At 41.4% G+C, this 27,461-nt stretch overlaps 1 protein-coding gene across 4 annotated transcripts; it reads left to right on the top strand.

The window, feature by feature from the left end:
• HMGN3 (high mobility group nucleosomal binding domain 3) lies at positions 1-24,962 on the top strand. 4 transcript variants are annotated; one of them, XM_040554002.1, is made up of 7 exons: positions 1-154; positions 14,240-14,290; positions 20,090-20,119; positions 20,756-20,803; positions 23,084-23,197; positions 23,315-23,414; positions 23,713-24,962. In XM_040554002.1, the coding sequence occupies exons 1-7, from the start codon at positions 140-142 to the stop codon at positions 23,724-23,726; spliced, it is 372 nt and encodes a 123-aa protein (XP_040409936.1). In that variant the 5' UTR covers positions 1-139; the 3' UTR covers positions 23,727-24,962. The 4 variants fall into 4 exon arrangements, with proteins under 4 accessions (XP_040409936.1, XP_040409934.1, XP_040409933.1 ...); XM_040554001.1 differs by lacking the exon at positions 1-154 and adding an exon at positions 373-504; XM_040554000.1 differs by having other exon boundaries at positions 23,315-23,741.
• The last annotated feature ends 2,499 nt before the right edge of the window (positions 24,963-27,461 follow it).

Genomic DNA, 27,461 nt, shown 5'->3' with positions numbered 1-27,461 from the left:
CCGCCCGCCCCCCGCCGGCGGGGGCGGGGGGAGGGGGGTCCGCCGGGGGCGGCGGGCAGCGGGCAGAGCCGCGGGCAGAGCCGCCAGCGCCGGGCGGATCCGCGCTCGCCGCTTGGTCGCCTCGCTGCCGGCGGGCATTATGCCGAAGAGAAAGGTAACGGCCGGCCGGTAGCCGCCCCGCCGCCCTGCCCTCCGCGCTCCCGGTGACAGCAGGGGGCTGGGAAGGGGGGGAAAGGGGACAGCGGGGAGCGGCGGGGGCGGCCCCGGCCCCGGCCCCGGCCCCGGCCCCGGCCCCGGCCCCGGCCCCGGGCGGGGGGCGCCGTGCTGCGGCTGAGCCCCGCGGAGGGGGGGCCCAGTCGCGAAGTCCGGCAGCGGGTGGGTCTGGGGGGAAGGGGCCCGGCCCCGGCCCCGCGGTGCGGCTCGTCCCGCTTGGCCCGGAGGAGGAAGAGGAGGAGGAGGAGGAGGAGGAAGAGGCGAGCCATGTTAGAAGCGACCTGCAGACCCGTATGTACCCGCTGCGGCCCCCCCCCCCCCCCCCCGGCCTCCCGAGCCAAGGGGCCGCGGCCGGGGGGCTCCCGGCGCCGTGGTGCTGCGGGGTTTGGGCCCCCCCTGGGGGCTGTGGGTGGTGGTTTTGGGGTTTGGGGAGCCGGCCCCGACAAAAGGTGACCTGCGGCCTCCCGTGGTGTGCAGCCACAGGTGGATGGAGGGGCGGCTGCCGGGTGCCCCCAGCCCTGCTCATTGCCACTGTCGAGACGTAGAGCGTGCTGCTGGATCTGCTCACCCCAAGCTGAAAACAAGCAGACAAACCTTGCTCCCCATGGGGAGACAGCCAGCCATGTGGGGCTGGTGGCCTCCATTGGCATGCCTCGCCTTGAAGGCAGCCAGCCCCAAGCGTTTTTCCTCCCTCTGTTCCTTCCCCACGGCCTTCTTCTCCCCCAGCGCCTGCCACGGGGGAGAAGCTGACAATTAGAGGTCTCGGGGCAACTTTGGGGATCTCACAGACCTCCCGCCCCGTTTCCTTTGCCCTTCCGCATTAGGTCAGTGGTAAAGTGTCAGGCTGCCCTTCCGAACTGGGAGGAGGGTTAAAGTTGCCCGTGGAGGTTTTTGCTGCCCGTGGCGAAGTGTTTGTCAAGAGAAACTTTATCTTTGGATAGTAGGTCCATGAGAACATGGCTTGCTTTTAGAAGACTAGTAAAAAAATTTACGTGTGTTGCCAAAGCAATGGAGACAAAGCTCACTTGGTAAATTTTGATTTGCTTTGTACTGTACAGGCAAGCACTTGCATTTTAAGATTATTCATATAATACAGGTTTTGGGAAGCTCTGGGTCCAGGAAGCATTTGAACAACACTTTTTGAGAAAAGTGGAATTGCTGAAGTGTTCCACAACGGTCGGTTTTCTTCCACAGTGACATCCACAGAGCCAGAAGTCAGTGGTACAGCTGTAGCTGAACAGTTACATCAGTCAGCTCCCACCTGGACAGAGAGCCATCGCATGCAGCTAATCATGAATTCTGCTCTCAAAACAAAATTTTTAGCTTAGGAAAAGACTGCCAATACCAGAACGTTTGTCGGGTAATAAACCCTAAAAATCAAAATGAGAAAATTTCATAGTTTTGTGGATAAGTAAATAAATAATATCGCAGAAAGGGCTTGCTACTGCTCGCACCTGCTTTTGCGTATGCCTTGGTTACCTCAACTGGCTGGTCTTTTTTTATTCTGCTCTTCTGTCCGTCTCTGAACAAAGTTTGCATCTCTGTGCAAACTTCAGCGAGTAGCTGAGTCTCTGGTGCAATGCTGTTGGTGAATATGGCGAATGACGGCATCAGGCTGTCTGTCCTCTGCAGGGCCGTGGCATAAAGTCTTGGTATATCATTAGCTGGTTGAGGTTCGTGGGGAAAAGGGAGAACTTACCCTGTTTTCAAATGGTGTTAAATACTGCACTAAAACAAAAAGAGGTTGAACTCTGGACTCTTCCTGTCAGATTTCTGCGTGCTTCGTCTGTTGTAATAACATGTTGTGGTGTGAACATGGCCTTTCACAAGAAGAGCAGCGTGCTAGTGTGGGGTAAACTAGAAGGCTTGTTGTGGTATCGATAGCAGCGAACGCCTTGGCATGGACGGGGGTGTTTCCCCTTGTTTTGTTGCCTGTCTAACTGGAATTAGCTCTTGGGTCATATTGGAAAACTCCTTGACCTTGAAACCGCCCCAGTAAAAACATCTCTGCGTTAGCCATGGAAGAATGAGGAGCCGTCCTGTGCCTGCTGATGGGGAGAGCCACGGTGTGGTCACATATACCCACCCATGCGCGCAGGTGTGCGTACGTAAGCTTTGGCGTCGTCGTCATGGAGGTGAACGGCATTGCACCTCTGAGCAGTGCGTGCACCACCTCTGGGGGGTGTGAACAGGACAGGCGTGACCCATCCCGTACACAGCTGGGGCTATGCTCCGGGATGATACTTGTTCTTTAATCCGGCTCTAAGCAACATGACCTGCGCTTCACATGTTGTTTTGAAAACACTTGAAGCTGGATCAGGTAGGGGGACTAGTTACAACTTTTTCTTCTGATGCCTTGTTTTTAATAACATCTTTGAATATTGCTGTGGCTTCAGAGCAAATAAAAACACTGTGATCTAATTAGCCGCTTCTGTAAACTATTTGCTCCCTTGTAGCCAAGGATGTTAGCATCGACTGTACTGCAGAAGCTGTGAAAATGTAATGGAGAACATCTGGGGCAGGTTCCTGTTCCGTTATGCAAACTCCTTTTCTCTAAAGTCAGTAAATACACCCAGCTAGTCAGTAGAAAAACGAAACTTCTGAATATTTGGTTTGGATTGCTGCTCCTTCAGTTGAAGCGAGAAGGTGCTGTACTTTGGGCTTGTCCTACTGTAGTGCTTTTAGTTATGTGATCCAGTGATCATTTTTTCTGCAGGACTCTCTTTCCTAGTTCTTTTGCCAACCAGGTGTCTACTCAATATATCTTCTAATCCTTGGGTTTAAATGCAGGTTCTCACATGTACTGGCCTAGAGCTGTTAGATTTCACCAGTGTCTTTTCTTTCCTCTGGACCTAAACTCTGTGCTCTTTGTGAAATACTTCTTCATGTTTGAATTTCTGTTTCTGCAATGTTGTGGATATCCAAAGAGGCATGTGTTCCTGCCCTGCTGGAAGGGAAATGGGGCATGGAAATAAATGGACAAGGTGTTGGAATGGTCCCCTCATCTTGGATTCTCAGTTTAAGATGTCTGAAATGATGGTTTCTTAATGAGCACTGCCTGTGCTCTGAGTGGTGCAGTTGTTACTTCTCCAAATTTCTTGTCCTGCCTTACGGTAAGTACACGGAAACTGAGGAACTTTCAAATAGTAACCGGTTCTCTGAAATGTTGGAGCAACTTGTGATTAACGCCAATTAGCTAATGAAGCCAAAGGTCCTGCAGATGACAGCTTCATTTGCTGTGGCTCTGATCCTGCTGTCGCTATTCAGTCTGCAGGGTGAGGTGTAGATCTTGTGGCAAAAGCAGTAAGCAAGTTTGTGTTTGTAGTGCAGCAGCGTGAAGTACACTCAAGGGCTGTAGGGCTCTTAATTCCTATCCCTTTCCAGGTATTAATACTCCAGGCATGCGTCAGACTGCGTCAGCTTTCAAAGTTCCTTGGCAGGGCAGAAGCTCCAGCGATGCTGCGGGGACTCACACCTTGCTGGTCTAAGTGCCCTGTGCTGGGCTCAGAAGCTGCTGGTCTGTAGCAGAGGCACTTTTTGGTTCATCCTCAAACACAGCAGGGCATGGGATGGGGGAATTCTGTGGTCTGTTTCATGATCGGGAGGTGGCTACACATTACAAGGGCAAAGGGAGTCAGCAGCAGATCTTTAATGTCTTGTCTGCTACCCCCTCCCATTCTCTCTCCAAATTTCCCCCCTGTGTTTCGTGTTGACCACTTCCTCCTTTCTCCCTCTGCTACATGGGGACTAAGAAGGCAGAGCTCTGTAAGGGTAGTTTCTGCTCCATTTTTTGTGTTGGATGGATCAATCCTAGGTCATTCAGTAACTGTTGGAAATCAGGCTAGACAACAGCAGAAAAAGCCCGTCTTTGGATCCGTGTCACTGAGGTACCCCTGATTACAAAAAACAAAACAAAACAAAAAACTCCTGCCTAACGTGCTAGCAGAGTCCTTGGGTGGGCTTCTGCCTTGGGCATCCTTTGTAGGCACAGGCACAATGTTTGCTGTGCAGTCAGGGATGAACTTACATTCGACCAATGCAAACAGAACAGAGGTGCCAGAGCATGTTAAGACTGCAGGACTCTTCTAATACAGGAGAAAAGGATGTTTTATTATGGCTTTTAAATTTTAGAAATTGCAGCGCTAGTAATAAATTTGTAACCACGGAGAATTTTAAACCCCGATGTATTTAAAGCAAAACAAAATTGCTGATTGGCCCTGACCGACTCGAAGAACCTGCATTTTTCATATAAAAATCAGGCAGAAGGGATCATGTTTTTATCTGCGTATGGTACATTTAGATGTAATGCAGTGTAGCAGCGTTGAGTGGCACTGAAAAAAAAAGCCATTCTTGAATAAAGCTGCTATGCCACATTGCAATAAATAATATTACAGGGCTGTTAAATACATGCAACATATATTTGTCCGTGGTTTATATTAAAAAGCTTAAAAGAGCTATTAATGTAATTTTAGCTATGACTGATTTTTAGAATTACGGTGATTATAAACTCATCCACCGAGGTTTTATAGATCCAAAATGCTTCTGATTGCTTTATACAATTCTGTAAAAATCTGACCCATCTAATAACAATTGATTACAACGTATAAAAATTTTCTTCTTAGACCACACTGAAGTGCAACTGGAATGGGCACCCTCAACATTTTTGGTTTTTCACTGAATTAAAAGTCATTCGTAATACTTCTCCATGTGTTGAAGCATGCTGTCTGATGAGGTGCAGCCAGTAACACAGTCTGCTTTATAAGTCATCACCTTCTAGATCAAAACTAACCAGATGCAAGCCATCTTGTTGTGTACATGGATTTTAGGGAAGTACCTAGTGATGCTTGTAAGGAAAATCAAAAATAAGCTTGATAGTAGTTCAACAAGCCAGTGGGGTTGTTGTTATTTTGTGTTCCAGCCAGTGGTGGTGTTATTATTTTTCATTCTAGAATTATCAGCATTGTTTTTTTTTTTTTTTTTTTTTAATAAAACATAAAGAAGTCCTGTTTATGTAACTGGATGTAGCTGGTATATGCCATGCAGTTTAGTGCTGTTTTTCTCTCTATCTTACTAGAAAAAGTGTTACTTTCTCTGCTATTTTGTACCCAAGCAGTACACAGAACTGCTATGTACCAAAAGGTATCCTTGTTTCAGAGAAGTTATATGAAGTTGACTTTTGCTTGATGTAAGTGTGCCTTTAGTGCAGCGTGTAAGTAGACCAGATTACAGCTTTTGTCAGAAGTTCGCACTTTCTCTTTGTTAACCAAGCTCGGGTAGAACGGTGATTTCTGCCATGGTCCATTAGCCAAAAAGGCATTTTCAGGCACTGGACTTAAGGTTGCAGGCCGTGATCCTCTTAAAGCGTGCTTACTCAACAGACGTGAACGTGCCCTTGAATTTTTTTTCCCTTGGATCATTTTATTGCTCCAGTTTTGAGATGCTGCTACACGATGGTGCAACGAATGTGCGATAACCCGTTAGGAGGGATTTGGGCTGGGAATGAGCAACTGGCTGCATTCAGAAGTAAGATCGTCTTATTTCAGTTTTACTGTCAGCAAAACTGGTGCTGTGGGACTTCACAGGTCAGACTGCAGTTTGACAGATACTTCGGGTGGCCGTATCCAGACCAAAAGAAGCAGTTCCAGACACCCATTCCTCTCCTTACCCAGATTTAACCTGTGGGCCGTCATACGCGTTTGAGGTAGTTTTGGTGCAGGCCGTTCTGCTGCTGTAGCTTCCCACAGGCTGGCACGAAGAAGAAGCTGGCTGTCTGGTGGGGACATGCAGAACTCTCCCTAGCACCATGGCTGCTGCTGCCAGCCAGGCGCTCACCAGAGCGCAGCCATAGCCAGCCTTCCTCTGGCTGTCCCCAAGCCCCTAAGTTAGGGTATATAGAGGGGTGCTCCCTATTTTATTAGGCACTGCTCCTCAGAACAACTCAGCGGTCAGATCGTATCCTGCCACTGTCATGGAAAAAGATGCGCTGGGCTTGTTTGGTTATTTTCTTCCCTCGGTGTCCCTTGGTGACCAATTTTCAATTAATTACTCCTGTAGCTTGGAGATACCGCTCCTGTCTTCCTGTAGTAAAGAGTGGGTGTGCTTGGTAACAGTGAAAGCTGCAAATATAGAAGGCAATTCCCCAAGAGTGTTAGGATCTGTCTGCACAGGAAGATCATGTGCGTTCCCATCAACACCAGCTTCACTGGGACTGTGTAGGTATGTCAGCTCTTCCCACCTAGATTTCTCTGTTGTCCTAATGCTGAGTTAGTAGCAGCAGAGGGTGCTTCCATGGCTGGAAGTCGAGTGTCTGATGACATTTACTTCTGCATTCTTCTGTTCCACTCAAGCAGAGTTGAAGAGAGGTGTTGGTGCTGTTCGTAGTAGGAGCATCCTTTGTCACTGCCCCGCATCCTTTCCTATCCCACCCGCGTCCTCCTCTCAGACTTAGCCCCTTGGTTTATCTTCTTTTGAAACATATTTAGGTTGTCTGTGGAGCTCTCCGTTCTGCCTGCTGTAGTAGGGCGATACTCTTGTCAACCCCAGCTGGAAGCATTACTGGGACAAAAGAGATTGGTGGGTCTAGGGCATGGCACCGTGTGCCCCTCTTACTTGGGGCCCTGCTGCTGTCAGCTCCGAGGTGCCTGATGTTCTGTGGCACCTCTCAGTTGCAATAAAAACAACAAAGGCTCTTGTCTAGATTTCTGTGTTTTTATCACAGTTACGTCCTCTGGGAGGGGAGGAATTGCACACCTTTTTTGTGTCATTCGTGGTACATCTTTGTCAGAGGTGGCTAGTTTTGGGAATCAATTATGCTATTGAAAATAGTTGCATAAATTAATCTCTGTCTTTAAGGAGATGATTTTTTTTCCATATTTTTTCAGAAGTATTTGTTGCTGTTTTGCTTTGTAGGCCTGATCAGTTCCGTTCAGACAGGGGTGATTTCAAAACCTGGCCTTTAAAGTTTTAAAAGCTCCAGCTGTGCATGTAGACTTGCGTGAGTCAATCAGCTCCATCTCACTTGCAGAACTAGCACCAGCTTTGAAAGGCCAGAGAAATATTATTATTAGTGGTTGAATGTCATCCATCATATTCTTTGAATCTGCCTTTTTATTTTATGGTGGCAGTAAAGTTGCTAAGCAAATATTGAGACAGGAATTTACTCACTACCTAGCTGAATTCTCAGGTCTGGAGTTCAGGGGAAACTGGATGACTTCAGATAGACGAGCTCTGCTCACTGCTCCCGTGGCTGATGGGCATTTTTTAAAACACAGTTAATTATTTCAGTGTCTGAATAAGGAACTGTCTTAAGTTACATGGCTGTTTTTAAGATCTGAGCTGCAACCTCTGAAAACTGCTGTTACTCCTTCACTGTTACAGGTAGAAAATGGCCCATTCCGAAACCTGACTTGAGGGAAGACAAATTTGGAAGGTCTTGTCTCTTTTTTTTTTTTTCTGTTGTCCCAGTCCGAATCATATAACCCTTCACGTAAAGGGTATAAAAACTAAAAGCCAAGCCAGTTTTGAGACTTTCAAAGTGTGCCATCAAATTTCAGTGTGGTTTAAATTATATTGGTCAATCATTGCCATTCCCATTCAGTTGGAATAGCAAAGCCTCTATCTACAATGAAGGAAAAGTACTTATTCTGGCAGGTTTTGGATATCTAGAAATACCCCAGGCCTAAATTGTTTTCTGTCTCGTCTGTCTGCTCTGGAAAAGCATAAAGCTCACAGAATTTAACTGTTTGGAAGTTAAGGAATTTAATAAAATGTGCTTGTTTTGTTTTCTGAGCCTAGTGATTTTGATTATATCCAGGCTGTTTGTATTCTTATTTTCTCACATATTCTTTGAAAATGTAATGCATCTTTATTCTGTTTGGCTTCAATTTCTAATGAAGAACAGAGATTTTGATCAGGAACTGTTTTCTCACTGTTTTTTTTGTTTTTTTTTTTTCCTACTTGCACATTAATACCAGGGGATATTAATGGCCTTCTTTATATTTAAACTTTTAAGTATTGTTTGTGTTTTCAGAACTTCATGATTCAACAACATTTTCCCTGAAGGATTAGGAAATTAAATATTCTGCTCTTAGTAGACACAAGTAAAGGGATTAATATTCTAAAAATGACGTCCTGTGTAATATTTCATTGTAATGTTGTAATGCTTCTTAACAGAAAAGATTAAATATTATATAGATTTAAAGAATAAGTATTTAAACAGTTATTTTTTTTTTGTAAAGTAAGGAGGTATGTCTTTGATTTATTACAAGTAGCAAAACGTAATTTGGCAATTTGGTGTCTGGAGCAGGAGGGAGTTACTATGTCACGCATGTTTTAGAGCTTTATAAATATTTCTTGACAAGCTTTAGGAACATGCAGCTCCCAGCCTTCCCCTGTACAGAATCAAGATTTTATTTATATATGTGAGTATATATACACATACAAAATTTGCACAGATTATACATATGTATAACTTATATCTACATATGTTTGTGTGCACATATATATGTGTGTGCAGATATATATTATATAAATAATGTATAAATGTACCCCCACCTCCGAAGTTGAATCTGCATAGTGGAACTCTTTTTTTTTTTAAATATATATAAAATATTTTATATATATATATATATATATATATATATATAAAACAAAACCCACAGATTTTTGGAAGAGTACAAGACGTCAGTTTGGATAAGTATTTAAAAAATGCAGCCACTAAACAGATTTATTCTGTACTTCATGGTTCTGGCAGAATTACATGTTTTTGACATTAATGGCTTTTTTTTTTTTTAAACCAGGGTCAGGCTTGTAGGAAAAAAAAGAAACGAAGGAGTGCAGTAGGAAGAATACCTGATTTCTTAAAGCATTTAATAGGGTGATTTAATTCCACTTGCAGAGTTCATTCGGATTTCCTTGGCAGTGAGTATAGTTGTATCAGCTGAAAGCAGATCGAAGAACCAGCTATAAACAAAGGTTAATGATAAGATCCTGGAGGAGCTGAAGGAGGAAACAGTGGTTAGAAGGATGGTGCAGGAGTTGGTTGGTGTTAAATTAGTCAACACGCAGAGTCTCTGTTAATCTAAAACAAGAAACAAACGGCATTTTAATTACATTTATGAAATGGCACAAAACAGAAGTAATTAGAAGATCTTGCACGTATGGGGAAACAATTCATTGAATTAAATTTAGGCTAAAGCAGAACTCTATTCACAGGGAAGTGAGTGGAGTGGAAATTTTAGGAAAACATTGCAGTACCCACCCCTCAAAAAAAAAAAAAAAAGGCTTAGGGCTTAATATGATGTTTTGTGTTTTTTTTTCCTACAGTGGTTTTGTTGCAAGCTTTTATCATATTTTGGTTGGTGAAAAAAGTTGTTGGAGGAATGACCAAAGCATTACGTCATGGAAATCACAGCTAGAACAGTGAGCCAGGAAAGTATCCACAGGCAAATCCCATCGCAGGCAGCGTATTGAGGTGTGGCTGAGCAAAACAGCTTGCAAAGAAGGGAGGAAACACTACAGAGAGTGCTCATGTGGTAGGACAGTGAAGGCCTTCTGCCTTTGTAACTCCTTAACCTGGTAGTTACTATGAAATTGGTATCTGCTTTTTCCAAGGGTATGAAAGGACTAATTTCTGTCCCATCAGAGCTGAGATATTGAGTGTCAGCTAGTAATAGGATCCTTCCCAGAATGAATGATCTGTTTCATTTTATAAGCCACCTCCTATGCCAACTGTTACTTCTCACATTCTTGTATTCTCACTTTTCGTGTCTTTAATGTACTCTCCTTTACGATAGTGCAACCCACTCATTTATGTATGAAGTGTTTATCCTGTAGCTGGTCACTGCAGGTTCAAACATGCGCCTTTGGATCTCTCGAACAAACATCAATAACTTCACTACTGTGGGTTACTGTGTCCCCATTAAATCCTGCTTATGTTGCAGGATTTCAATTAGACAATTGAAGCTTTTTTCCTTTTCTTTTGTGGTGCATCTCCACCAGGTAATCTAGCCTTCAGAACAACAACAATGGAAATTTGCCAGTTTGTTCTTTTACATGTTTTCTTAAAACAATTATCTAGTTTTCTCTTTTCAACTCAACAGTTCTGTAATGGTGTTGGCATTGCAGGTACCACCGTATTGTTGTGGTGTGTAGAAACACCAGTTCTTGTGCATACTTCACAGCTGGGGAAATGCAAGAATTGTCTATGTAAACAAGCTCAATTTTAATATTCCTTTACCTTTTTTCTTTTGTTCTGAGTGCTCTCAATAATTTAATATTTTTTTTCCAATCTTCTCAAAACCATTTTCTAGGTTATACCGTAAAGAGGAGAAGGCCAAAAAAAAACAACAAACCCAACCCACCACAAAATCCAACTGATTGCTGATAGGCACGGGGAATTTTGCAAGCAGCCTTTCAGGTTAATCTTGTGGCATAAAAGTTATGCAGATCTGACAGACCTTGCAAAGCTTAGATGCAGCTTCATTTCCAATTGTATTGTCAGTACGTAGTGCAAATGGAGGTATGACACAATGTGTGGTCATCTGAACCTAAAACTTGCCGTTAGATTAAATGTCAAAAGCATATTTATAGTTAGCCAGTCAGCTCCTTTGCTGTGCCTTCTGTGTACCTCTGCGACTGGAAAAAAAAATTCACCATTATCTGGGCCTTATCTGTTGTTTCTTTTATTATCTGCCTTGTCTCTCGTAGGCATCCACGCAGAGTCAGATGCAGCAGGCCTACAGAGGCCGCTTTATGAGCGCAATGTGGGTGTGCGAGGGGCTGCAGCTGGGGAATCACCAAGGCTGTGCTGTGCCCATCTCTGTGGTTCGGAGCCAGCACTGATCTTGATTTTGCTTCACCAAATACACCGTGTGGATGGTCCCACCCCTGGGCAGTTTGCAGAGCAAGGCACAGTAACCAGGGCACGTTTTAATGTGCTCAGGGTGTCATGTGAAACATGGTGAGCCACATGCCAAGAGGATGGGTGACTCGGTACGCTTGGTGGCCTTGAAACCAGGGTTCCTTTGGTGGTTTGGCAGCAGCAGAAAGGGCAAGAGCTGGGACATGGACCTGAAGGTTTTGGTGGTTTCTGCGTAAAAGCCTGGTGACTCCCAGATACGGGTGCAGGCTGCCACTGCGTGTGGCATGCCAAGTTCTTTGGGAGCTGTGCTTGGCTCAAATCCGTTCACATACGAATCTCTGATCCCAAGGGAGAGGAGAAAGCACAGTGGAAACTAGCATGAAGATCCACGTCAGACTGGAATGCCCAAGCAGGGCTCACAGAGGGGAAAACAAGCTTCTGTTCCTCTGTTAGCAAATCTGTTGTAGCCCTATCTGACAAGTTTTTTGGTGTCTGTCAGCCTAAAGAGTCCCGGGCTGCTTGCGACTGCCCGTGCCACTTCGCCCTTGTCCGTGGCGCTGCCTCAATTGTTTGTGCAGCTGCGCAGCCAAAGGAGTCCGCTGGAGCGGGCCGGGGGGGCTTCATACTTATAATCTGTATCTGTATTTATAATATTTATGCACTTGTTTAAGCAGCAGGCTATTTTTCAGCTGGATCGATTACCTCATCGGCGACACGGCCTCCCCCGCGGCTCTGTCAGCCTCCTGGGGAGGCAAGGCCCTGGGAGGGCAAGCGCAGAGGGGAGGGATCGGCGCCGGCGTGGAAATGGGAGCGTGGTGCAACCCCATGCTGCTTGCTCGCACCTCTGGATGGTTCCTGTGGACCTCCCTCCATGGAGGAAAGCACTTGGCCTTCAGAATCACTGTTGGATTTTCCTGAGAAGGAATTCTGGGATAATTAGCTAACTTAATCGGGCTGTTATGTAACGTATCGTCGTGCTGTACAGCGGTTGTGGCTGCGTTAAGGATATTTTAATATAACTTCACTTTTTTTTTCATGTGGTTAGCCTTGTGAGCAGTTTTTAAATCTGTCGTCAAGCTGTTTTTAAATCAGTCGTTTTCAGTTTTTAAATCAGTCGTCAATACTGACATCTAAAAACAGACTGCCCTGTCTGTCAGAAACACGGACGTGTCTTTCGTTAGTGCTGGAGGTAATGGGGTAAATTACTGTGTGTTAACTATATGGTGTTGCAGGATGAGAGTTTGCTCCCGGGCGATTACTGCAAGACTGCTGGCATGTGACAGTGCCGTCTGGTGAAGATTTAGCCCTGTTTCAAAGCTCTGTGGCTCCTAAAAGTGAAACGGTGTAAAACAGCCCGCTTGTGGAGTGTGAATCAGTTTCATTTAGTTTATGGGGAGTTTTTCAGCCTGGCTTCCAAAGGAAATGAATCATGCCGTCTTTCTGTCCCTGCCTCTATAAATCTCGAGCCTCTTCTCCTCACGGGGGCCAAGATGAGACATTCTCTCACAGGTTTCGTATATGAATAGGTGCCCCATGCAGGAAGGATGCTATTTGAGTTCCCTGTAACAGAAAGGGTGCAGCACAAGTTTGTTAAGACTTGAGAAAATTCATACAGGAGAAACAGATGTTACGAATTCATGAACTATGGGAAGGCTGTGCTCGAAGCTCGCACCATATTGTGCGCTGAAGAGGGAAGTTGTAGGAACAAGGCTGGTAGTGACTGATCGTGGAGCTGCTTGTTTTTGTTTTGCTTACGGCTCTTTGTGCTCCCAGCATCACACCATCGAGCTATAGCAGCTCTTTCGTAACCAAACCGAGAGGCTTTTAGGAATGCAAACCTGAAGCAGTCCTGCGGGAGGCCGCTGGGGCTGCAGTAGCTGGGGGAGCAGCCAGGCTCCATTTTGGATGCCTGACTGTTGCTATTCTGAGTTGCTCTACCCTGCTTGGTGCTGCTTAACTTCCTGCTGTTTGCTAGCTGCTTAGACGATCGCTCCTCGGCTTTTTTTAAACCAGCTGCTCTTGTGGCATGCCTCGCTTCTGGCTGGAGAGCACCGAGTAACAAAGCCACATTTTATTTTCGAGCGGGGAGTTGCAAAGTGTCTTTCTGTAAGTACGTTAGTGCCCAATGACAGGAGAAGGCAGTGGGCAGCTGCTGCGAACCCGCCGGTCCTTTTCTCTGCTCCAACCCCCACCTGCGTAACTCCAAGGAATTCCGTGTCAAAACCTGTGTGTTAAGGGTGAATTGGAAGGAGAAAGGAAAAGATAACTAGCCTGCTCCTTTACTGATTGAAAAACAGAAGGGCTACCAAATTGCCTTCTCTGCTGCCTGTTTTAACGCCTTTTTTAAAAACATGCGTTTCTCGTAGTTCTCCTCCAACTGCTACTGTGTGCTGTTTTTCCATTAATTTCTTGCATCTAGGTGGAAACCGTGTCGTTTGCAAAATGTAAAGTAATGCATCTTGGGTTGTAAATGAAAGAACAGAAGCTGTATTTCTAGCAGTGGTTCAACTAAAGTTTCCTTGGTACCTCTGGCAGACAACAACAGCCAGCTGAGGCTTTGTTCTTATGAAGAAAGATGTTTGTCCCTAGCATTCCTGAAGAAGTCTTAGTGTTTTACTGATTTTTGCTGTTTTGATGGTGGAGATGAGATGAGGGGAAGATACTGTTAAAGCTTCCAGCTGAGTGAGCCTGAGGCACAAAAGGAGTAAATAAGATAAAGAAATCACTCATTTCAGTAATGCTGGGCTTTTTTGGTTCACCTCATCTCATTACCAGTGAAGTTCATGTTTGGGAAGAAACATGTGAAGTTTCTTGGGGATTTCAGAAGCCCTAGAAGAGCAAACCTCAGGTTTCCAGTTCATACTGTTGTGCTGCCAACTGTTGATTAGGTGAAACTCCCAGTGGAGCCTGCAGATGCTTTGGTTAATTGGCTGCAGGGATCACTGGGGGACGCTGTGTGGTATGATACATGTGTACCTGGTGATGATCAGTCCTGGTGTTCCTGCCTGGAAAATCTAGAATGACTTTGGTACAATGGTGCCTGCACCAGGCTTCCTTAAGTTGCTGCAATGTATAGAAAGAAGAGTCTTCACCACAATTTTGTTTGCTGTTGCTTAGATGCTTTTAAGTCTGTAATAAAAGCACTGACTTAATATTTTCTTTTAGTCTCCAGAGGGTGCTGAAGGCAAGGATGCAGCAAAAGTAACTAAACAAGAGGCAAGTATATTTCCTTTTTATTTTTTTTTCTTTTAATTCATTTTGGCATGTATTTATTTAACTGGAGATCTGTGGTCTTGCATATCAGAAGACTACGCGTTGATCTGCCACTTCTGGTGAGGTGTTTTCAGTGGGAATAAAGACAGTTTGCTTAAAACCAGCAGCAAACCACGTTTGTAGCTTTTTTTTGGCATAGTTTGGTTTTGGTGCGCTAAGGTTTCATAGGACTTAACCGATACACAAAATAAATTTCAGAACCATTTAGGACTTTTATAGATAAACTCTGGTAATGCAGCAGCGTGAGGTGTCACTGCCTGGAACCGTGTTGCTGCGTCTCTAGTGAGTTGGCAGAAGAGGGTTAATACATGCACCTCAGCCACTCTCCATCAAAGCTATTCTTAGCTTAAGTGACTGATGGAAGGGTGTCTTGAATTCAGATACCAGGCTCTGAACTGGAGCAGCTGACACATTAGTGTGTTTTCTTTGTCTGAATTCGTTTTAAGGGCACAGTAACTTCTGTCAGAAAAGGCAAGGAAGCAGCAGGTGGTGTCTTGACCACTACAGTAAGGTTTGCTGGAGTTTGTCTGTCACAGGCCTTAACGTGAATTTAAAAAAAAAAAAAAAAAAAAGAGGGGCTAAGGGAGTATGGGGATTTGTTTTCTTAGATTGTCATCTTTTGTAGCAAACAAAGTTAAATCAGGACCTGACGGGTGAATATTCAAATGAATAAGTGCTTAAGTGCTCTTCTTGTAAACCCTTGGGAAAAAGTCAAATGAAGTTTTACATTTTCTGACTTGAGAAGTTGGTTGCTGGTCAATCCAGCAGAAAAAAGATGCAAAGAAAATGTCAAAATATTCAAACAATAGGAGCGATTATAATGAGCTCCTAAAAAAAAAAAAATAACTGGAAAGGAAGTCTGAGAAGAATGGGTTTTGGTATCTCAGTATCTTCCTATGAAATTTTCTCTAAGACCAATTAGTTTCTCTTTCACAAAGTATGAAAAGGCTGACTAAATCATCGTAAAAATATAATCTTTTTTGCTCTGAATTAATGGTTTTCTCTGTCCCAGTTTAAATATTATTTCTTCAAGGGACAGAATAGTAAAGTTCCTTGCCTTAAAAGTTTGAGAGCTGATTGCTTGTATAAAGAAGGACCAAGAAACTTACAGAAATACACAGGTTCTCTAGAGAGAGGCTGCTTACTCTGAAATGTGAGAGCTCTTAGAGTAGTCTTCAGTCAAGATAATAGTGGCTGATGATGCTACAGGAGGGGAGAAAAAAAAAAAGAATACAGTCTCAACAGACGTACCTGTAGCTCTCAGTGGGTGAGTGAGGAACATAGTTGAAGGGATTAGATTAGAAACTGTGGGAGCTCTTGGAATAGGTGGCATTTGTGCAGAAAGGGTGGCTTCAGTCTGAACCAAAACAGACCCATATGGATGGCATTGAGGAGATCTGAAGAACTTGTCAGTCTCCCTCAGATTTGTTATTTAAAATAGTTTGAAAGAGTATATGGGATGAAGTCAGTGCTCCTGGGTAGCGGGATGGGGAGGGAGATGGCACAGAAACCGTAGAAGTTGACATCTGAAAAGTCAAAGAGCAGTATTGAGAAGTAAAGCTCTGCTTAAGTCACCCCTGTGAGAACAGGCAACAAACTTGCATTGTAAGAACAGCAAATCGAAATTTGGGCAACTTGGACCTGCTCGTTTTAAATGAGGACATCAGTAGGTAATGGAAACTTGTTGGGGCACTGTGATGCTGGGGCACAAATTATCCAGTTTGGAGAACTACATTGCATTAGAGATGGGATGGAATTGTTACGTGCCTTACTTGTGATTAATATTTCTCTAGATTAATAGTATCAATAACTACAGCTAAGTCCTTTGTGGGTTGCCAAGCCGTGCATTAATGGGATGTATATAGTGTAGAAATTGGGCCTGGTATCATTTGACCACAATAATAAAAGTGTCAATGGGATGTTAAGGGAGATCAGAGAGGTTCTGAGGACAGCCATAGTGTTAATGGAGATTTCACTTACCCTTCAGAGATTTGGTAAGAGGCACAGGATGGCATTACAAAGGCAAAAAAAAAAGTTAAAACTGTAAGTGCTTGCTTCCTGGAGGAACAAATCAAAGGGCCAATAAAAGGATAATAAGTCCTCAATGTTCTTCAGTAGTATTGTAAGAGTTAGTTAAAAAGACAGTTAGCAGAGAACTAATCTGTAATTGTGGCTATAATATATTCAGGTTCATCATCCTTGCAGGAATGTAAGTCCAAATAAACTCCACAATGGTAAGTTTTGATACCAAGAAAGGGAATTTTATTAAAAATGATAGCCTATTAAAAGCAGCAGCCAGAAGGTTTAATGGTTGCAGGTGGCAGAGAGGCTATGTGATACACCATGCTAGAGGCTTGCAGAAAAGCATGCTATTTTTCAAAAGCCCTCCCAATCAGAATGGCTTAACAGCAAATTAAAGGAAATTTATCATTTTTAAAGGTGTTTTTATAAAGATGGAAAATAATGAGGGAAGGAGCAAACCCTCCAGCAAGCAAAATGTGAAGCTGAAGTACAGTAATGAAACTCCCGCTGTGGGTAATTCTTACAGAGGTTCTCACAGTGGAACCATTTCCCATGGGTGCAGTATCTGGAGGACGTTCTTGAATTGAGTCAGAGTGAGATCTAGACAGCCTGGCTGTATTCACCAGCAGCGCAAATGTGAAATAGCCAAACTTTTACATGCAGGATGTAACTTTTACTGCTTGCATTGGCCCCAGTACCAGATTAACTGAAGGTAATGAAATGCTCCCAAGACTTCAGATAAAGGATTCTGGAAAATGAAGGCTGTAAATCTGACTTGGAAAACTAGTAAAATAATATAAGGAAAAATTAACACTAGAATGCATACATATGGACAAATATATAATAATTTATGTAGTATAATGAGGGAGTCAACACCAGTTTTGCAAAGAGGTTATACTTCACATGGCTGAGTTGTTTGTAAAAGACAACAGGTGTATAAATGCTGACATACCAATTGGTACAGCCTGCTTACGTGTAAAGAACACTTTGGATAAGGCTCCCCAACCTGGTTCTTCAAGAAACTAAGCTTGCCTGGATTAAAAGGAAGATATTCCTAACAACTGATAACAAATAAAGGTATGAGAAGAAAGTAGGAAAGCAATAGTTCATTTTCATATTGGAGAATTATCAGTGGAGTATTAAGATTTGTGCTTAAGCTTGTATTGCTGAATATATTCATTAAATAATCTAAGAGAGGAGGTAGTGGAGAAGTGACAAACTTTGCAAAACATTATCAGAAAAAATTTAGAAGTGGGACCTAGAAGGATGTAATGTCACTGATAACTAGGTGATAAAACGTAAGTGGTGCTAACTCAGTATGGAGAAATGTGAATTAATTCACGTGGCAAGGGGAAGATGGCAGTGATTGTCACCAAATCAGCTGTTAATCAGATTATGGAATCACTGTGAGTAGTTCTTAGACAACAGTGGTTCTTCTAATCACAAAGTAAATCGAATGTGGGAAAAATACTGGAGGACAGAGTGGGAAATATCAGTGTATCACAAGATTACTTTGTTGGGCACTCAGATGTGAACTACAAAATGAAATTCTCCTGGCTCTTCCTTAAGAAGGATAGAATGAAAAGCATACGAAGTACAGTGGCACATACAGAGGGTGTGGAGCAGCTTTTCAGTGGGTTCCAGCAGATGGTGTAGGGTTCTGGACTTTTCATATAAGAGGGGATAAAGTCGTCAGTTACACAGAGAAAGGCAGTTAGTAACCTGAGAACAAGAGGGATATAGTGAAAGTAAGAGTCAATAAGTTTAGAGGAAAGACAACAAACAGTGGAGATTTTACTTTTTCTTTTCCACACAGCACGTAATCCCATTATGGAACTCCTTGCTACAGGATGTTATCGAAACCGAAAGTACCAGGGAGTTCAGTAGCTTCTTAGACAGGTTTATGGAAAAAGTGTCCCTTGGGGGCTATTAAACATGTGATGTATATGTAGTATCCAGGTTGGAAAGTTTGCAAATGTAGATTGCCAGAAGCTGGAGGAGTTGGAAAGTGCAAAGTGTTGTTCTGTCTGCTCCTTTTCATGGACTCTTTCCATGGGTGTTTGCTAGTGGACCAGTGTCAAACAGACAGTTGGGCAAGCTGATTGTTCCTGTCTTAGTACAACTGTTTGAATGGGGAAAAAAGTTCCAAAATCATATTAAAATGTGGTCTTTGACTTGACTCTGATTATCTCCGTATAAGCAGATAACACAACATACGTACAAGCTGTGAATGAGAATTAAAATGACACACCAGTCAGGCATTCGGGCATTTTTAAAGGAGCTGGAGGGCTTATGCCGAGTTCCTCATAGCAATGCAAAACATATATGAAACCAATCATGGAACTGGAACAGTTGGGGGATATGGGAGAGATTTTAATTTGTGTAGAAAACCACAGTATCTTTTGAAAAGTAAATGCTAACACGACATTTTGATGCCCAGACATTGAGGGACAGAAATCATCAGTTGTGAAAATAAACTTCTTTGTAAGAAAAGAGAGGCTTGTTTTTTGTTAAAGATGCATAAGTATTTGATAGCTAAGAATATCGTTAGGTGTTTTTTGATAAGACTTCTATTTTGCTGAACCCAGATCTGAACTTTTCACTACTGCTTTCCACAAAGGATACTTAAATGGCTCCAATGAATAGAAACTCCTGCGTTCTTCAGACATAAACAACAGCTTTTTTTCTGTTGCAAGAGATATGTGGAGCCGTGGTTTTTCATCTCAACTTAAATGCTTAATGCATAATTAAAAAGGTATTTTTGATTCACTGTTTCAGCTGCGTTGTATGGGATATTTGTTGCAGTTGAGTTGTCTCTTTATTTTGATTACAAGTGTGATTCCAGTTTTATGATACAGGCGAAACTTCAATCGTGTTTGTTAACCATGCTGTGTAACTGGATCATGGGTTCATCTATTTTAATGAATGCAAAAAATATTGTTAGCAAACCAATAAGCTTACAAATGCTTTGAAAACTTAACTCATCTTCAGTGGTAAATTTATGAGAAAGAACAGAATGAAATAAAGCTTAATAAGGACGGTGATGAAGGAAAAAGGAAGAAAAGCAGAATATTTGACGTTCTTCTTTCCTTTTTAGAATTGTTTAAGTAGAAGAAATCCTTTTCCCCTGTGATTCTGCAGCTGCCTTTGTATGCTTCTTTATATGCACTCCTGGACTGAGTGTGGGGGGGGAATGTGGAAGTGAGGGGGCCCTTCAGTTTCATTTTTGAAATTTTAGGGGTCTGATATCCTCTAGGGAAGGGTGTTATCTTTATTCTGCTGTTTATCAGATAGTATTTCTTACCAGCTATTACAAATAACATCTAATAGATTACAGAAACATCATTCTAAGTATTTATGAAATTTAAGTATTTTTGAGAAAGATTCAGTGTCCTCTGCACAGGTAGTCACACTTAATGTATTTGTGAACCTTTCATAGTGCAGCAACAGACTCAGAAATACTTGTAAAATAGGGGGAAAATAGTATTTCACCATATTGAGAGTAGATTTAGAGGAGAATTTATCAGGAATTACACATTACTTTGTCCTTTTAAATTTTTGGTCCTCCAAGATGAGGAAGCCCTGAATTGTGTTTGGCAATAGATAGGTATTTTGGAAGGGGCATGTTTTATGCTGTCATCATGACTGATACTGTGTTGCTTTGAATACTATTTGCTGTATGCCTATAAAAATGTCTTCTCCTTTCTTCCTTTTCTGTAGCCCACGAGACGATCAGCAAGATTGTCAGCTGTAAGTATATGTGACAGCTCTTAGTGTATACTTTTTTAGTGCTTTCTCAGACCAAGCAGGTTTGTTACATTTTGCTTGATTGAATTTTAATTTTTGCTGAGGGGTATTTAAGAACTCTAGAGCTAAAGATAATTGCATTTTCTTGATTTTTGGGAAGTTACTCTGACAGAAGATGCATTTCCTCACCTCAGTGCAATGCTGTCTGCTACATTCAGCATTGACTCAGTATCCTTTTGCAGGCTGTTAGTTGTGGAAGTGCAACTTGTCTGTGAAAGAGAAAAGGCTGTCCTTTGAGGGTTTCATTCTCTGCCACTACTAGTACTTGGGTTTAGTTCCTCTTCTCTGTTAGAACACATCTGATAGGGCTTTTTTAGTAGTTACTTCTAATCTCCGTGTTTGTCTCTTCGAATGACCCTCGAACTGCTTTTGACTCCTGAAGTGTAACTCCATAGAGCTAATGAAAATAGGTGTGTGTACGGTGAGGAGGTGCATTAAGGTTTTTCAGTCTTTTTCGAGGTGCACAGTAATGAATGGGAAGTAAGGGAAGGGGTGGGTGGGGGGAAGCTGCGTGGAGCTTGGGTTGCTGGCTTCTGGTAATGTGTTTCATACAGCATGCAACTAAAAATGTCTTTTTAGAAACCTGCTCCACCAAAACCTGAACCCAAGCCAAGGAAAACCACTAAGGTAAATATACTTCAGCTGCCATCCTTGTAGCCAATAATAAGCAAGTACACTCCCTTTTTGCACTGCAAACAGTTGAATTCGCAGAGTATTTGTGAGAGGCATCAGCTCCTCTGCCCTCCTCCCAGTTCTCCCCTCAAAGAAAAAACAAATTAGATCATTCTTTTCTTTCTGTTCCACCCCTTCCTGGCCTCATTACTGGCCCAAACAAAACGTCTTGCCTGTTTGATATGCAGACTATGTTAGTTTGTAGTTAATTTCTACTTCAAAAACAATCTTCACCTTTCCTACACCTTTCCTGAAATTTACAGGTTTGGTTTCTACAATAGGATTTGAGATTACTCCATGCCATCCTGTTCCGTTGTCTAGAGGGGCAGTACTTCATTTCATAGTGAGATACTCTTATCTCTTCTTGAAGCCTGGCAATTGCTGAGAATGCACAATTATAATTAAAGGTGAAATTAAATATATTTAAATTGAATGGTTTGGGTTTTCTAGGTCAGTTACAGTCAAATTAAAATCTTATTAGAGTCTGAAATACCTTTCCAGGATTTCAGCATGTGAATCATGTACTTCAGAAACTGTAGATCTATTTGCGCCCAAGGGGAATGCTAAATAAGAACAATTGCTTTATCAGAAAAAAAACGTACTGCTGGAAACTCCTGTCTAGCACTCTTCATGCTTACATTTTTCAAGTCCTTGTATTGGTATCTCAGCTGTGCAAGTATCAGAATATGAAGTCCATGTGTGAAAGTAAAGCTATGACTTTGAACACATTATAACTTACTAACTTAAAATACTAACAATGTCTTGCTGAGTCTGTCCTGCTTCTCTCTTAAAAAGAGCACTAGTAAAGGAAGGGAATGTGGTAGGTTCTGTATCTTCCAGCACGTGTTACAAAATGAACGTGGTGTTATGAGTCAGATGAAGCTGCATTGACTTCCAAGGCAACTGGAGCCCTTTTCAATGTAACTCTAAATATTTTTTTAATACAGTAATCTGCTTTTTTTTCTTTTTCTGAGTTCTAACCGGATCATGTTTTAAGGAGTATATTAATCTTGGTCTCCTAAACAAAAAGCAGCAAGTGTGTACTCTGACCCCGCTAATAAACAACTGAAGATAATACAGCTTCAGGATCCCTTTTATTGTTCAAAGCTTGCAAATTACGGATTTACTAAGTCTCAGTTCGTTCATTTGTAGCTGAAGAGTTAAGATGATATACACCACCAGTAAGCGTCTCAGTCAGGCATGGCAGCTGCTGTGTAACATCGAAGCTCAAGAGTGAAAGGAGTAATTCAGGCTGCCCTGTAACTGGGATTAATGACATCCCTTCCTCCTTGCCCCACTGCTCTGTGGGGACCCCTCCGGAAAGGTTGCTAATGTTCCAATGCAAAGGGAGACTGACCTTCATATCCCTGCTCCCAGCTACTGTTGCCATTCTGCATGGAGAATTTGGAGCGAATAATCCCATGGAAGATATTCACAGGGTTTATCAGAACTATTTTAGCTACCAATGTAAAAAAAAAAAAACTCTTCCAAACATGATTTATATTTTTATCTCATTACTTATGTTGTTGTCCTTATCCTATGTTTCTATGGCTCTTAGATCACAAATATAAATACATACAGAAAGCAAGGAATAAAAAAAAGTAGGTTCAACATAGGAATTGTTCAAGAGCTTATCTCCAAATGAAACTGTAGATGTTAGGATAGTTCCTTTTGATAAATTCTCTGCTTTGTGCTGCTGCAGATGGAATTTTATCAGTTTGCCTTTCTAATGTGTTGGTTGGTTCTTCATTGACATGAAATGAACATCACAGATGTTACCAAACTAACAAAAGGACAGCCAACAAAAGTGCTTAATTTTGTTAATCTAATTTATTATTTCATGTTAATCAAAACTGTATTGCTGCTGCACAAGCAGTGTGGTGTTTGTGCTTGGCTAAATAAGCTTTCCATATACTGTAATTGGATTTGTTCATACAGATATTTTAGATACCTCTGATTTTTAATCAGTGCAGCCAAAATAGTTCGAGTTTTTTTTTTTTGTATCCCTGTGAATTAAGAGAAAAAACAAAGAAGCAAATTTTCTAGAAATTTAGGGAGTCTGGATAACTTCGGATATAAATTTTTCAGGTGGTATTTAGCTGGTTTTCTGTTTCAGTCCAGCACGTGCAGCTTGCTAGAATTTGCTTCATACTTCATATGAAGGTTTTTTGTTAAAGATGTAGAGTTGTGGCTATTCATGCAACATCTGTGCCCATGTTTTTAATCTTCTGTCAGAAGGAACCTGGAACAAAGGCCAACAAAGGTGCTAAAGGGAAGAAGGATGAAAAGCAAGAAGCTGCAAAGGAAGGTACTACACCATCTGAAAATGGTGAAAATAAAGCTGAAGAGGTACTTTCCACACATACCTCCTGCTGATTGAATCAGTGCTTTTTTAATTATTCAGCCTTTCAGACATTGATAGCATGTTCATAATGTTTCTTTTTATTGCCCATAATGTTATTGCAGATTCGCATCTCTCGCTCAACTGTTAGTGTTTCAACATCCAGAGGTGCCCCACCCAGCACACTGTCAGTAAAAGGGCAGATTGAAACAGTGAAAGTTAAGGGTACGGTAGAGCATTCTGCATGTGTGCAGTGAATAGAAACAGGTAGTAGTGTGGTGCTTTTCAGTATGAACAATGGAAGCTGACAGGTAAGGCTTGTATTGCTTGTGAAAAGCTGGGACGAATAAATTAAGAGAAGTGTGTGAGTGTACCTGTTTTGTTTGTGTAAATGTAATATCGACATAGGTTTGAAATTGAGTTGTTTAAAAGTAAGAAATTGAAGGAGTAAGAGTAGTTTGGGTATTTATACATATATAACAGCAATTTACTATAGTAATTAATTTTTCTTTCTTCTCCACAGGCTCAGAAAACTGAATCTGTAGGTGACAAGAAGGAATGAAATATCATGAAAATTTTGGGTTGATTTTATGTACCTCTTGGACAACTTTTAAAAGATATTTTTATCAAGTATTTTGTAAATGCTAATTTTTTTAGGACTATGATAGTTGACATATTAAACTGTATATGAACATTTCCCTTCTCATAACAGTGCTTTTAGAAATTCCCATTGTTGCCAAGTAATATAAATATCAACTTAATATTGCAAGGTATGTGTAAAATTGGATCAGCATTCCATACACTTGCTTTAAGAAATTAAGTCTTGTGCATATGGTGATGTTTTTACTGTGCGTATTTGAATTTTTCATGCAGTTTTTCTAGAGCAATAATCAGTGGTGCTTTTGTACTTAGGGTTTATGTGATTTTAATGAAACATGGATAGATGTGGCCACCTGCTGACTATTTTGGGTTCTTTTAATGGATTAAAATAAAAGGTCTCCTTGCCTGCAAAACTACAGCCTCCTAATGTTTTCTCTAAATCTGAGGAATGCCTTACTCATATTTTCAGCTGTTACAAGGAAGACTAATACCCGCACAGGAGTAGCAGGTTGGGATTTTCAGTGGCCCACAACCTAAGCGACTTTATAGATACATTCTTCAGATACTCTGTCGTAGGGTGAGTAGAGCTGACATACTCTATCAGGATATTGTGTCTGTAATGAAATATCAACAGAGAATGAATTGCTTGATTGCTACAGACATACAGTAACTGTTAAAAACAGCTTTGTTTCTCCTCCCGCTCCCTTTTCATTAACTAGAGAAGACTTGCATCATATTCTCTGGAAACACTTCTTTCTACCTGTAGTCTCAAATTTAATATAAACAAGTAATTGCTGTTCTGCTTCAGCTGAGGACAGTTGTTAATACATTGAAATCGCTGTTAAACAGCGCTATATATTTGTTACCTGGTAGAAATGGAACAATGAAAGTTATTTTTGAGGTGATTGTGGTGATATGGTGGAGTAGCTAATGATTTTTTAGTATCCATGTTTCAACTCTGCAGCTCATTATAAGCGCCTTTTATAATTTTTCTCCTTCTCTTTTCTCTAGGGGCCCTGGTATTTCTATTGTTACTTCTGGGATGGGAGGGGTGAGAGAAAAAGATGTTCCCTGTTCTTCAGTAGTATTGATTTGTATTGCTCAAGTGGTGGCCATTATGTCTGAGGATACTTCTTGCTTGTTTAAGTCAATAAATGAATGACTGTTGCTTGACCTAGTGTTCTATTTATTCTTTGGGAAGAAATCTCCAGTTGCTTTTTTTTTTTAAATTAAAACAAACAGAAAACCCTAAGTCTGTCTATAATTCTTAAAAAGTTAAAAGTTGAGATTGAATGCAAAAACAAATAACATTGTTATATGCTAGCTAGAATAGTAGTTAAGATTGGTATCAAGATAAGCACCTCTGCTGCTCTTGTGCTAGGCTTGCTACAGCCAAATAAAAGGAGTCTGTTTGCTGCATCGTGGTCTTAGTTTTGGAAGAAAATTGAAAGTAAGTCTCTATTTTTGATGGTGATGGAAGGTAGAGGGCTGTAATGAAATTTGTACCCTAATCAGAGGGAAAGTCGATATGGTTTTTCACTGATACGTACTGACTAATCCTGCACAGTACTTCTGATTTGTTTTCTTATTGTCCCTGTTGAAAAGTCTGTTAATTTAGATACTGTGGTCTTGGGAGGTTTCATCTGCCTGAACTTTTTCACATAATCATCAAGGTGTTTTTTATAAGCATTTGCCAATTTACGGGTTTATCATTCCTGGGGATTGGTTTCATGATGTTATACTCACACCAGTTTTTGTGGAGAACTAAGAGATTAGTTGCTTAATCTTACCTAGCCAGGTGGAGTTGTTGAAATGACCCTTCACAGCAGTGATGTAACATCATAAGACAGTGACACATCTCTGGACAGGCTTCTTTTAGGGGAGCTCCTTTGACTAAACCTCTGGCAGATAGAAGTTGGTCCTTAAATTAATTGGACATTCTAATGTAACAATTCTGGCACAAAACTCATGTCAGCTTGACCAGATTAGTAGATTCAGTTCAGTGCTAGAGTTCTGTTAGAAGCATTTAACAATAGAAAATCCACTTAGATGAAGTTTAATGAAGCACACTATCCTGCTGATTCAATTAATATTTCTAATTTTTCAGAAGTGTTTTGTAAATGTGATGCTTTGCAATTTTTTCATTTATTTGTCAAGTTCTTAGAGATGCAGGAAAATTGTCAAAGCACTGTATCAAGTTGTAGAACTTTTTTTTTTTTTTTTTTTTTAAATTAGAATGATAGCGCCTTCAAACATATGTGGCTAGAATGTTTTTGTGGGCAGCTGGTGATCCTCAGAGCACCTTCAGGAAGTATGTAAGCATTTTAGTTTTGAAGTGTTTTATGAAAGGGCCAGATGCTGCATCTTAGCCTTAAAGAAACTTGCATCATCAGTATTTAATGATTGGCTGCTTCACGCTTGTACACCAGATTTGGAAGAATCCCTGAATATTTGGCCTTTCTGGGAAGTAATGGATGGGTAGTTCAGGGTACATACAACAATTTTATGTATATATTTATTGAGAAGGATGGACTGTTTTCAGGTTTAAAGAAGGCAGGCCCATGAGAAACAAGACTCAATGAATGATCAGAAAATGTCACTCTTGTGTAGTCAAAGGCCCATATTCCCTTACCTTTATGTGATTTCTCTTGGTTGTTACTTTCTGCTTTTTCCATGTCCTTGAGTGAACTTGAGCTAATTGCATATGCCAGCCAAAGGATGCTCTTGATATTTTGACTCTTGAAATGGCAAATGCAGCTTCTTCCAGTTGGAGAACTGCAGATGAGATGTAAGCTTTTATTGGGGTGCTAATGGAAAATTAATTCTTATGCTAAACAGCAGTGAAAATTTAGTTGTTTTGCTCAACTCCCAACACTTTGAGAGTTATTTGGTCTGTTCATTTAAAAAAAAAAAAAAAAAGTAGGCAAAAGGAGAAAGAATAGCAAGAAAATGAAGTTTGTTTATTAAGGAACTTAAGGGATGTGTCAGTTCCTTTATTAGAACAAACAGCAAAATATACATATGTAACAGTTAAAGTTCTAGTAGAATAGGAACAATATTTTTTTTTTGGTGCGCTTTCTTCAGGAGAATCAAGGAAGAGTGGGAAGGGAGAACACAGTTTGAAATTAAACCACTCATACTATACTGAAGTATGCATCATGATACTAAACCTCAACAGCCACAATATTAATTAAATTTCTAATACAATTATACAGAAATTTATATAACCCGAAGGAGATAATACAACTGAGAAACAAGTGACTATTCTGTATGCTGTAAAGATAAGGTGTCATCAAATGAGAAAGGAAAATAATCTGAAATGTGAAGGAGTATGTGTCTCCCCTGAATAAATTGCTTTTGACCTGGAACCCTCATGGGATCTTTATTTTCACGTAGGTCATTGTACGTGGAATGCTGCTGGGCAGCTGATTGGTATCTGATTTTAAGCAACACCTTGGCCCACTATCTTAATTTATATTAAATGAGTCAGTAAACTTATACATTTAAATCAAAATGTAAAAAGATAGCAGAGACTGTCTATAAACAAGTTCAGTAGCAAGAACTCTGTCATCCTCCTAATTTAAGGATTATGGTTCTTTTATCTGTAGGAAAACTAGAGCAATACTCCTACTGCTGGTTAAATTACCACAAACGTGATGGTCAGGAGCACCG

Source organism: Cygnus olor, chromosome 3, assembly GCF_009769625.2.
Source record: "Cygnus olor isolate bCygOlo1 chromosome 3, bCygOlo1.pri.v2, whole genome shotgun sequence".
Classification (NCBI taxonomy): Eukaryota; Metazoa; Chordata; class Aves; order Anseriformes; family Anatidae; genus Cygnus; species Cygnus olor.
Note: the sequence above shows the minus strand (reverse complement) of the source record. Positions and strands in the feature narration are given on the sequence as shown.

Bases quoted from the DNA above. Each gene is read 5' to 3' on its own strand.
- HMGN3 (XM_040553999.1), top strand. From the start codon at position 481: ATGTTAGAAGCGACCTGCAGACCC. The intron at 14,291-20,089 runs GCAAGTATATTT...CCTTTTCTGTAG, and splicing joins CAAAAGTAACTAAACAAGAG to CCCACGAGACGATCAGCAAG. The intron at 23,198-23,314 runs GTACTTTCCACA...ATGTTATTGCAG, and splicing joins GTGAAAATAAAGCTGAAGAG to ATTCGCATCTCTCGCTCAAC.